This window comes from Halyomorpha halys, unplaced genomic scaffold, assembly GCF_000696795.3.
Source record: "Halyomorpha halys isolate HHAL.00 unplaced genomic scaffold, Hhal_1.1 Scaffold283.1, whole genome shotgun sequence".
Lineage (NCBI taxonomy): Eukaryota > Metazoa > Arthropoda > Insecta > Hemiptera > Pentatomidae > Halyomorpha > Halyomorpha halys.
Genome location: NW_027113072.1, coordinates 368,718 through 381,577, shown reverse-complemented (window position 1 = coordinate 381,577; position 12,860 = coordinate 368,718). Strand labels below are relative to the sequence as shown.

Sequence of the window (12,860 nt, the reverse complement as noted above, 5' to 3'; positions counted from 1 at the left end):
CCCGACTTTATATAAATTCAAAAAACAACGGTAAAAATCGGATTACTTAAATCCGACAATTAAGTTATTACATTAGACAACTATATTGTATTATAAATGTACATTAATTTTATATCTGAACGGTTTCACTCATGTTAGAATTAGATCATACGTACCCGTTTCTTATAATTGACCAAGTGATTTTCATTAACTGAATAACACCCGAACTTTATTAGAAATAAGTTAAGGACCAATAACAAAAAAAAAAAAGAAGGAATTTCCAGAAAGCGTCTTTAAATAGTTTCCTCTTAAATCAACTTGCTTACATTTTCCCTGTTCTTTATAAATGAGTATTGCGTCCTTAACAGTATTAAGATATAGGACATTACTGTTTTGTTACTTGATGATAATAACTAAACAATATATTTCTAAATGGCGAAATACATACGGTGTTCCAGGTTTCTTAATGTTTCTGCCGGCAAATACTGCCGGCAAATACGTTGTTACTGTTCGTAGCGTGATACTATATGACCTAATGGCTTTCTAAATAAACAGCCTATTCTATCCTAACATATATATGAAATTAATTTAAGTTTTAATCAATAAACAAAATGCTCTACATTTCGGCTAAAATGCCATTTTAGAAAACAAAAATGTTTTAGTCAAGAATCGAACTAGTAGTTTCTTAAATTAGTCAATTAGAAACAAAAAAAAGGATGTATATTGGTACAGATTGTAAGTGCTTTGCAAGAAGCAATGCAATTAAAAAATAAGTATTATGTATAAGTATCTTTTAGCAGTAATATATAATTTAATATAGAATAACATTCGAAAATCTATTATGATTGATTATATAGTTTATTTTCTATAATTATTTTTGTCCAATGTAAAGTTCTATGTGTTGTAACTTGTAGTAACCATAACAAGAATTACTTAATAACTAAAGAATTTTTCTTTATCTACTATGACAGTTTATTTGAAATTACAAAAATCTGTAACATAGTATACCTCTTTTGCTACAGTATAAAAATGTTTGCGGAAATAATAATTTAGTTTAGTTTTTCATTTTCAGAGCTTTTCACTTAATTTTATAGAGGTGTAGGACATTTTATAGTAGAATATATTCCTTTGTAGTCACAGTGAACACAATGTGACAGGTATTTCTTTTTCAGTGTCCCCATTAGCTTTTTTTTCCTTTAGAATATTATTTAATTGCTCTTTGTATACCTTCTACTGGTAAATCCTTAATCTGTTTTATTCAAATATTTCAAGATTAGAAGGTTTATATGGAAGTTTGTCCAGAACTTATTAATGTAATAAAAACTTTTGTCATGTATTTACAGATGTGTTCAATACTTGTATAGTTTAATTATGGATTTATTTGTTAGCTCCGTTGGATATTATTGAAATGGTGCCAATTTTTGCAAAAGTTCATAAAGATTGATTGTAGTTCATATGAAAAACTCAAAGCTAACACTACAACTTCCATAGGAAAAAATCCCATTGATTACCATAGGATTGTATACGCCATAAATATTTTTTTTGTATTAAATTTTTCTCTTAACGAAATAAAAAAAAAATTCAAATATTAAAGCTAAATTAAAAAAATGAAATCAAATAATACAAGAACCCAAGAAGAGAAAAAAGTCAGTTATTTCATCCCAAATTTTGATTACTTAATTGAAAACTAAGTATAATTACTAGTCAAAATTGATGAGTCTGCCAAGTATAGGTTGAGGGAATAAAAAATGGCAGCTGTTCCAAAACGTTAAAAATAATTAATTTTTAATTCGCAGCTCTATACCTTTACAACTACCATCAACAATAGAAAATCCAAGAAAGCATCATTTAAAGTAGAGTAAATTTGCTAAAATGTAAGCTCTAATAGAGCTAGTTACGTTCAATAGTTCTCGAGATATAGCTTTTTAAAAAGCAACGTTTCATAAAAATTTTGTACAGAATGTACTGAAATATTTTGTATTTATGTAGTTAGTTTATTTTGAGAAATCTATATCTCAGGAACTATGTGACCTACAGATGTGTATTAGCACTTAAATTAAAGCTCGTTTAATGAACTATACAGTAGTTTATGACGTGTATTTTCGTAGGAGTAGTAGTTTTCATGAAATTTGCTAAAATAAATTGATTTATAGTTGTTTGGTCAAATTTTCATTTGCCAAATTTATATTAATTTGTGAATCTCATACAAACTACTACCCCTACGAAGATAGGTGTCATAAGCTACTTTATAGTTAAATTTCCTTTATTTTGAGTGTTTTCAGACATATGTGCGTCTTATGAGTCTAGAGATATATTTTTTCAAAAATTCCAACATGTATACGAACAACTAGGAATTAATATTTTGTGAATTTATTTTGTCAAATATCATAAAAACTACTACTCCTACAAAGATAAACATTATTAACTATTTTATAGTAAATATAACTAGCTTTAATTTGAGTGCTATCAGACACCTGTACGTCCAATGGATTCGGAAATAAAGTTTTTCATAAATCAAATTTATTGTCCGAACAACTATAAATTAATTTATTTTAGCAAATATCATTAAAACTACTATTACTACGAAGGTAAAGATCATAAACTACTTTATAGCCCATTAAGCTAGCTTTAATGTGATTGCTAATAGAAATCTGTAGTCACATAGTTCCTGATATATAGGTTTCTCAAAATAAATTAACTAACTACTGATATTTCAGTATATTTTTGAAATGTTGCTTTTTAAAAGGCTATATCACGAGTACTATTGGACGAAAATAGCTCTATTAGGAATTATATTTTAGAAAATTTACTCTTCTTTAAATAATGTTCTTTTAGGTTTTCTAATGTTGTTGGTAGTTTTTTAGATATACAGTTTCGAATGAAAAATAAATATTTTTAAGGTTTTGAAACAGCCGCCATTTTTTATTCCCCCACCTATACTTGCCGGACTCATCAATTTTGACTATTAATTATACTTAGTTTTCATTAAAGTAATCAAAAATTGGAGTGAGATAAATACCTTTTTTTTTTCTTCCAGGCTCTTGTACTACAAGGGTGCCAGCCCAATACAGTAGGCATTGTACTAGCCCACAATACTTTCCGGTAGTGCGGGTTGCATCACTTCGCCGCATTAGCTACCAAACGTCTGTCTTCAAATTAATTCCTTGGTCTACATGTTGCACAATGCGACGAAGAAAAGGTGATCAATAGACAAAAATCATCAACTACTAGTTATTTTAATTAAAATTTTATCTCAAAAGAACGTAGCAATGATATAATTATTTATTCTTTACAGTTATAGTAATATATTATACATTAAATTATACATTAATATGAATTATATAGTAATTGGTAATATTAATAGCAATAATATAATTATAATATATAACGAAGTAAATGTGGATTATAATAAAAGTAAAATAATATTGTAATGGGATAACATTTACGCAATCGTATTTTCTGGCATGCTTTGCAAAAAACAAGTGCTCTAGTCAAGTTCTAAATTGTTCGTAAATTCATTATCAGGATTTAAGCTTATCAACCTTCAGTCAGAAGAAGCATTGTCATAATTTTTTTTGTGCGTTGATACACGAACATTGTCTGCCGATATTTTCACGGATAAGCCAAATACCCTTATGACTACATTCCAAAGATTCATCCGACACTTGACCTATGAGGATGATAAAACCATGTTGGAACTATAGATTAATTGTGTATATAATGGTACAGAAATATAATAAGAGGCATTTATTTTTAATATTATTATTTGAATAATTTATTAATATTTTAAGTTATTCAAATGTATTCGTTTTCCGATAATAACCCTACGGTGTACTGATACATTTGGCATTAAGTTAACGTTAATTCTAATTATAGAAGGGTTTCGAAAAAAAATTCAGTGATATTGCTGTCATTACTATAACCTAAAACAACTATTGATTTTCTATTGATCTAATTTGTCAATAAACTATTGCTAGACGAAAGTTTTACTTGATAGGACTGTCACTCCCGGGGGTCTTAGTGGAGCGGATCCGAGCGGGAAGAATGTTTTTTTTTGTGTTATGATCTTCTCTTGTGAGATTGTGATATGTCGTACATCTACCAATCTACTCACTATAATTGTCTGCTTCTAACTTAAGTTAAGTAAGGTTACCGTGGAGGGCAGGCGTGGCGGGTTTCATGTCGTTTTCCAATTTCAGTTTTTTTTTTTTAACAATTGCTCAATCTTACATAAGTCTTCTCTTCCCGTTGTAAGAAAATGTTTGAATGTGTTGAAAAAGTGATATAGGATCGTGTATCTTGAACATAAGGGACGTACTACTCAGCCACGGAGGCACTGCCCGGACCACTATCCACTGTATCTTGAACTATTCCCAATACGTCCTATATGTATGTACCAAATATTCACTAACATCATTACAGGAGGCTATGAAAAAAAAAACTATTCCCTGATGATGAAAAACTATGTCGTGAGCTTCATGCCATCACGACGACACCGCCTTCAGCGGACCCGGCAATCTATCTTCCTATGCCATACTGGCAAAACAAGATGCTTTAATCCCCGGTACTATTTAAAATTAAATCTAAAAATTTAGGTTTTTGTCCAATGTTCCTATGCGTTCGTTTGATAGTTTATTTTACTTTATCCAAACTTTTCCGCTGCAGTATCTTCTTTGTTTTAATCCTAATTTTTCATTATTATAATTAATTTTATAACATTTTCACAAAATTAATTCATTATTATAGTTTCTCCCAGTAATTTAATTTAATATATGGTTTCAAGGTATATACTGATCTCCTAATCAAGTTATAGAAACTAATACACAATATATATATTTCCCATTAATATGATATAATTTTTCTATATGAAACAATGCTTCAAACGTCTGTTTATTTTCAGTTTAAATTTTTTCAAAATAATATACACTTACCTATGTCGATTTATTTATTACCCTACCCTGCCTTTTAGGCGATACCAGGTACAGTCCATTGCTGCAATCAAAACAATTTAGATAATTTTAAAATCATCCCTTTTTTCAAATTTACAATTTCTTCTTCAAATTATCCTCTCTGTCCTTTCTGAAGACCTCGCTGGTGCAGCTTCTTGTCCTCTACCCAGGGAGAAACGAGTAGAGCTAACAACAACCTCCTTCCATCCATACACAAAGGCCTTGTAGTATGAGTAGTTTTCTTTCGTCATCAGCTGAAGAAGATCGCTCTCCGTCAGAACGTTGAGCTCTGTCTCTCTCGTCATATTTGCTTAGGCGGTATAGGCGAGCTCAAAGTGCTTAGTGGTCTCCAAAACTCGACTTCTTGGGCATAGGCGATGTTTATGCCAGGTGTGGCTAAGCTAAGCTCCGAAAACCCCATGCCCCGTGAGGAGCTGTGATACCCAGTAGTCAGGGGGGACCTACGTTGATTCCAGGCGTGAACCGACGGTCGGAAAGTACTTCCTTAGGGTAGCCCCTTATAGTTCCAATCATTCTTCCAAAATTCCTTCACGGAGGGTTCTCTTCTATCTGTTTGGCCTGATCCTTGCTGATTGCATTATAGTTACAACTTCGTTAACTTTTGTCAAACAGTTGTATTCCTGGCAGAAAAACAATTTGTATTCATTATTTCCATCTCGAGAAATCTTAATTCGTATTTTAGGAATTTGCACAACAAGCGAAAAATGAGAATTTTTTTGTTCATCATTCTCAAGACGTATTCGTAAAAATCTTGCCTTGTTATCTTTTTTTATTTTTTCCGAAAATCACAAAAATAGCGATAACTTCAACACGAGTCTACAAATCTAAACAAAATTGTGATGATTGGGTAATATTAATTTGTTGATTTATATAACGTACACATAATCGTTCAAAACGTTATTTTATATCTAAAAATAATGTTAAGAAATTTATGATGGGATTTTAAACTTCCAGTATCTTACTTAATATGTGTAAGAGAAACCCTTCAAATATATTCAATTAACTAATTTATACAATGAGTACATTGTTGTTGTTTTTTATACTGAATTTCAACAGTATCTAAAAAAAAACAAAAAAAAAAAAAACAGAAATATTCTTAGAAAACCAATTTATCCAATAACTGCATTGTAAATTTTACAATTAAGAATGCAATTAAAATATATATATCAATAAATACATTACTTTGAAGATCTTTCTAGAAATGGAGATAATTGTTCTATCTATCTAACTCTCGATTTTCCGAATATAGGTATAAAATATTTTGCTCTCTGTTTTTTCTACGAATTATTAAATTAATTTTTATCGATATTCCACACATATCAATTCTTGGCCAAATTTAATTTATTTTATTTTTTATTCTTTAATTAAGTGTTTCAAAACAGCAAGACTGATTTTACAATATCTCGTGCTCTGGAATGTTTCATTATAAAGTTATTAGATAAATTTTATTTTACACGTTTCTCAGGTCCGTTCGCTGTGTTTCTAAACTGCTATATTTTAACTTCATGAATTGAGGTGGTATTTTTATTTTTTGTTTTTAAATCCTCGTCCAAGATAAAATTTAATCCATTTAATTTGCTTTTTTCTTACTATATTTAGATTTGTTAATTAAAAAAAAGAGGGAAATTAATTATCTTAATTTGCATATAAGTCTTGGATATTGTTGTTTCTACTGATTTCCGAAAAATGAAAAATGTTTTAATTAAAATTTTTCTTGTGTAATAATGAATTATGATATAACTAAACCTGTGTATTCACTAAAAAAAAAGACTCTTCCTTTCTCAGGTTGTTCCAAATGTCAGGCTTAAAAAAGCTTAGGATTTATTTTTGTTATTATTAGGATATTGTACATACACACCTTAAAATATTTTACTGTGCATTTTATAACAAATTTTATAGAGCATGACTTAATAAAAATCTGATCTCGTGTATAATTTTTAATATTTCTTCGAAAATAATAAATGTAATAATAAAATGCCAAAGCACGATTCCTGTAAGATAGTTGAATTGTTTTGCTTTCTTTTAACAAGAACTTCTAAGTGAGGACAGTAAAGTTTCTTCTATAAAGTTTAGAGTTGTTACTTTAGCTTTAGGGCCACTTTATGTTCGGCTTCTGCTTGCACGATCTAAGGATTTGGTTTTGAAGAGGAACGCCTTATGAATATTTTAAAATTATAATTGATCGCTTCATGCCTTTCTCTTTTTCTTCAAACATGATGTAATGTATTCTACACATGATATAGTTTGGATTCTTTTGATGAACGCTTTCACTCGCCACTCGAAACGAGCGGTGGACTTTATAGCGGTAGAAATAGATACTATAGAAAATTTATAATTAGTTTTATTTCTTAATTATCAACATTTATCTTACTTACTTAATTTTATCTATCTTTACAAAAGACACAGTCTTTTTAAAAATTATATTTGGGGTATAATCTGTATCATCGTCATCTTTATCATTTTTTTTTTTTTTGATGTTTACAAATTTCTTTTCAAAGTTATTATTCTTTATTATTTTTCACAGGATAACAAAGGATCAATATTGAAATAATAAACCAAAACATATATACTTAAAAATAATATTTGAGCTATGTGTAAATGCATTTTTCTTTTTGACTCTTCTTTTACTGTAGGACAGTCGGTAGGTTTATGACGAAGGGTAAAGGCGCTTTAATGGGATTTATTTTAATCCTTCAACTACGACACCATTCTTCCAAGGCTGTAATATGGGATTGGAGGGTTTGGGGTGCAATTAAATGGTTATTATTAACTGTGAGCACACTAGAGATTTTACTCTATAATCCAAAAGTTAAAGGGTTTTAAGGAAATTTAGGCCAGTTTTACTGAAATAATGTAAGCTGTTGACAGTCACAGTTTTTATTGATAAATAACAAAAGGTTCATGAGACAAAAGGTTGATAGTAATAAAGGAAATATAATGATAAATATGAGGTTAACTACTACCAGTTGAATTGCATCTTGGTGCATAATTTTAAGCTCGGATGTAAAAGTCGCCATATAAAACTGGTTAGAAGAACAAATACCCTTTTTAATTATTACAAAGACAAAACATAAGCTGTCTAAAAAAATAAACTTAAAATAACTACTGGAACACTAAAACGCTTTAAGATTTACTGTATTATAACAGGGTGTATCTCCATTTTTTTTTTCGACATAGCTAGCTTTTTTTTTCAGTTATGTATATAAATTTTGCTCATTATTATGTTCTGTTCGAACGTTCTTGTCGAAATATATGTTGGCCAATAAAACACAAAAATTTTTTTAATGCATAACACAATAAAGTAGCGTTTAGATTACACGATATAACTAATATTAATCCACATTAGGATTTAATACAAGATACCAAAGGTAATATTAATAAAAAGCACAAGGATTTTAGTAGCAAGCTAGATATCAAGCACCTCCAACCTGCATAACTAAGGACGTGTTCGTGACGCTGTTCCCTTACATTGTTAAATGTGACGTAGCGAAGTTTTTCAATTAACTCCGTATGTGCATGGATTAAACCGACATCAGTAGCCACAATGTCAACAGGCTTTACTTAAACTACTTAAACGGTAAACTTGCCCTTGGTCTTTCCCTCCTAAATTTCTCCATTAAATACGCAATGAAGTATTATATGATTATAATGATTTCGTTTAATATAAAAATAATTTTTAGTTGACTTTATGAATTTAAACTAATGAAATTAAAATAATGAACTGAAAAATGAATGGGGATAAAAAAATATCCCCATTAATTACATAATAATTACATCATAATTAAAGAGAATAAATAGTTAATAAGCACGGACATTAGACTACTTGAAGTTCGATTTCTCGGTTAATGTCCTTTCTGGAGTTCACATAGATTCCGAGATGAATGAATTACTTGTCTCTCACAAAACGTGTGCTGACTAATATTTACCCTCCGTTCCACTGATCTACAAGTTAAAAACCTGGATTACAATAAAGATTTATTTTTTATTGTAAAATACTATGTTACTTCAAAATTGAAACTAACTTCATACAAACTAGGATGAACTCAGTTGAAGGCTGAAGTTACATCATTCTTAACGCTCTGCTTGTCCTTGGGCTAAATATAAATATAAATAAGAGGAGAGGGGGTAGACATAGCTTGGTAAAGGAGAAGTGGGTTAGCAGGATCAGATTGTCCTGGATATAAGGACAAGGGCAGGGCCTCGAGAGAGTCTATGAATTAGAAATATATAATTAGTGTGAGAAAAGTGGTGAGGTAGCCAATATATTAAAGAAGTGAAATAACGTACAATGAAGATATCTTATCAGAAGGGTGGAGGGGAAGAAGGTGTGGTCGAGAGGTAGGGGTGAGATATTGGGTTTTGGGGAACCTTGCCTTCTTCACATGTATTACACATAAAATTTTCGAAAGATATCGGTGTCAGGTTGAGTGGAATTTTTGTTCTGCCTGATGCTACTTCTTACTTTTATTAGTCTCATATTTCTCATACTCATATTTGGTGAAGCAGACAAAGAAATGGTCATTTCGCTTGGTCTCAAAGCGGTCTGTTTGGTCAGCCTTGATAGGCCATGTGTTCTTTGGAACAACTATATTGTTTATTACAATATCCGTTGAAGAATTTCAATACTACTATTAGTTGTTAAATACTATTAATAGCAATAGCGTTTCTTATCTTTCATAAATAGAGGACGCCTGCATTCGTTTTTTTCTTTTTCTATCTAGTCACACTCTTGCAGTATTTCTCCAAAGAGGTCTCTTCAAAAAAGGGTCTGTCCTCATTTCCTAATTACTTCGTCGTTGTCTGCCTAGCAGGCAAATTATATCATTTATGTAGGCGATTTTCCGAGTGCTAGGTAACATAAAGTTCAGTTAGATTAAATAAAATTGTTATTATTCAAATACGTAACTGGTCTTGGCCGTAAAATCTGATACTCGGGATATAATAGGCTTTAGCTAGGATTACACTGGCTATAATTAAGACGTTATCTGCAAACAATGGTGAATCTAGTGACCGTGTTTACTTTGCCACTAAATTACCTTGAGTCCTAAGAGCTCGAATTAACATTACACTTCTAACCGTTTCGTTGATTATCATTTTTATCCTCTTCCATTTTTTCAGTGTATTTAATTTAATAACACCATTTCTTATCTTAGAGTAGACGTACCCTACGAAATCTAGAGCTGATAGTTCTCTAATTAATTATTAGCTACTTTTTTTAAAAAAAATTATTTTAGCCTATGAATAAAGCGCAAATAGTTCTACGATGCATGGCATCAGAGAATAGCAAGTGTATGGCACCAGAGAATAGCAACTATATGGCATCAGATGATGACAGTTCGGTGCCTGGGATGTACATTAAGCTATAGTTTTTTTCTATTTGTTTTTTGATATTTACAGCTGAACCATTTAAAAATAGATCTAGTCAATGTGATATTAGTGTTACTATGGCATAACACTGACTTGTGGAGAAACTACCCATCGTGAACGTTCCAATAACATTTTTACATTCAGATATCACTTTTCAGGCGCCGTGGAGGATTGGAATAGAAGAGGGAACTTTTCTTTCTTTCTTTTTTCTCCGAAAAAGTGGGTTTCGGTGGTTGGGGAGTTCAGGACAGAATAATTAATATCGGGTTCTGACCAGATCGGTTATAGTACTAGAGCCGGAAAGAAAAAAAGGCAGTTATCTCACCCTAATTTTTTTTTTATTACTTTAATGAAAATTGAGTATAATTACTAGTCATAATTGATGAGTCTACCAAGTATAGGTTGGGGAATAAAAAATGGCGGCTGCTTCAAAACCTTAAAAAAACATTAATTTTCCATTCGGAGCTCTATAACTTAAAACTCTTAATAACTACCAACAGCAATAGAAAATCTAAGAGAACATTATTTAAAGAAGAGTAAATTTGCTTAAATATTAGACCTAAAAGAGCTATTTACGTCCAATAGTTCTCGAGATATAGCTTTTTAAAAAGCAAAATTTCTTAAAAATCTGCTGAAAGATTAGTAGTTAGTTAATTTATTTTGAGAAATCTATATATCAGGAACTATGTGACTACAGGTGTCTATTAGTTTCATTACAAAATGTTAATTTCTAGTTGTACGTATAAAATGTTGGATTTTTGAAAAAATATATCTCTAGACATTAGACGCACACTTATCTTCCAACACTCAAATTAAAGGAAATTTAACTTACTATAAAGTAGTTTATGACACTTATCTTCGTGGGGTAGTAGTTTTTATGATATTCACATATGAATATAAATTTGGCAAATGAAAATTTGTCCGAACAACTATAAATCAATTTATTTTAGCAAATTTCATATAAACTATTACTCCTATGAAGATAAACATCATATATACTACTTATCATATATAGATCATATATCGTAACATCATATATACATATAACTACTTTATAGCTCATTAAACTAGCTTTAATTTGAGTGCTAATTGACATATGTACGTCAAATGGTATTTGGGTTATAAATTTTTCAAAATAAATTCACTAACTACTGATCTTTCAGTACGTCCCATACAACATTTTTATGAAATGTTGCTTATTAAAAAGCTATATCTCGAAAACTATATTTGGGCTCATATTTTAGCTAATTTACTCTTCTTTAAATGACGTTCTCTTAGGTTTTCTTGTGTTGTTCCTACTTTTTAAGGTATAGAGCTCCAAATGAAAAATTAGTTTTTTTTATCGCTTTGAAACAGCCGCCATTTTTTATTCCCCCTACCTTATACTTGGCAGACTCATCAATTTTGACTAGTAATTATACATAGTTTTCATTGAAGTAATCAAAAATTGGGGTGAGATAACTGCCTTTTTCCTCCTTTTGGCCTCTTGTACTATTACACATGGAACATTAAGGTCTTTCTGGATGATTTTATTTGTGAAAAAGAGAGGAACATTGAAAATTTTACGAAGATTTTGTATTATAAGGATTGAATGCGGAAGGAATTCGATGTTTTATTGGAGTCCCAACTAATAGATATTATTATAGTCTATTATCATTGTGATGGTTAGGAAACTTGTACTTTTAGTCAAGTAAGTATTTTTTCGTGTTCTCTTATAATTTCTATTCCAACGACCACTTTGGACAGTCAAGAACTGAGTTGTACCGATTTTGGAATGAAAAAGTTGTACTGCAGTTTGTGAATGATAAGTAGTTGTAGGAAAAGATCTATTCAAAATTCATAGTCAACTTCCTTCTCATTCACATTACGGCACGAAGCTTGGGGACATCTCTCCTTGTATTAAAAAAAAATTAATTAATTATCTCGCCTTGGTCGAAATGTTAGAACTTAATAAGCTTCGAACGTCCTAAAGGGGATGACGTGTGGTGACTGTGTTTCGTTACAATGCTATATAATTACTCCACAAAGCATTTACTTTTTTATATCACCTAATATTTTTACTCATTTTTTGCATTACATTTTTAACCTAAAATTACTATCCCGCTTTCTTATTGTTACAGTAATGAAGCAATGTCCAGGTGCGTTTTCTTGGTTAAATGTAAATTGTTGTGGTTAATCAAATCAAACTATCACTAAAATGTTTGATAGTTGGTGTTAGTTGTTCTGCCTTGGATGGCTGTCATTAAAACTCTATTAATTGAACTGATTGCTAATAAAATAAAGTAATACTGATACTAATAATGATAGCTTTATTGGCACCAGAATTGACAAAAACCTATTCCATAGGGAGGAATTTATAGTAATAGTAGTGGCTATAAATTAGGATAGAAGAAAGAAAGACATAGATAAATATACAAATATAAATAACAAAACAGCGTCCTCACAACCTTTCACCGAAAGGAAAATACAAAACCATATTCTTTATAACTTTTTTCCAACTGGATTTGTTACTCGCAACCAGCCATCGGATTTCGTCTACACACG

General features: G+C 30.4%; 1 protein-coding gene across 2 annotated transcripts in view; it reads left to right on the top strand.

Moving 5' to 3' along the window:
• LOC106680719 (TBC1 domain family member 30) overlaps positions 1 to 12,860 on the top strand; it is a 499,453-nt gene that overhangs the window by 117,892 nt on the left and 368,701 nt on the right. Inside the window, exon 7 of one of the 2 annotated variants that reach the window (XM_067050693.1) lies at positions 3,017 to 3,178. The exons of the other annotated variant lie outside the window; for it this stretch is intronic. Coding sequence (XP_066906794.1) covers positions 3,017 to 3,178 — 162 coding nt within the window. The remainder of the gene's footprint in view (positions 1 to 3,016; positions 3,179 to 12,860) is intronic. 2 annotated transcript variants of the gene reach the window in all.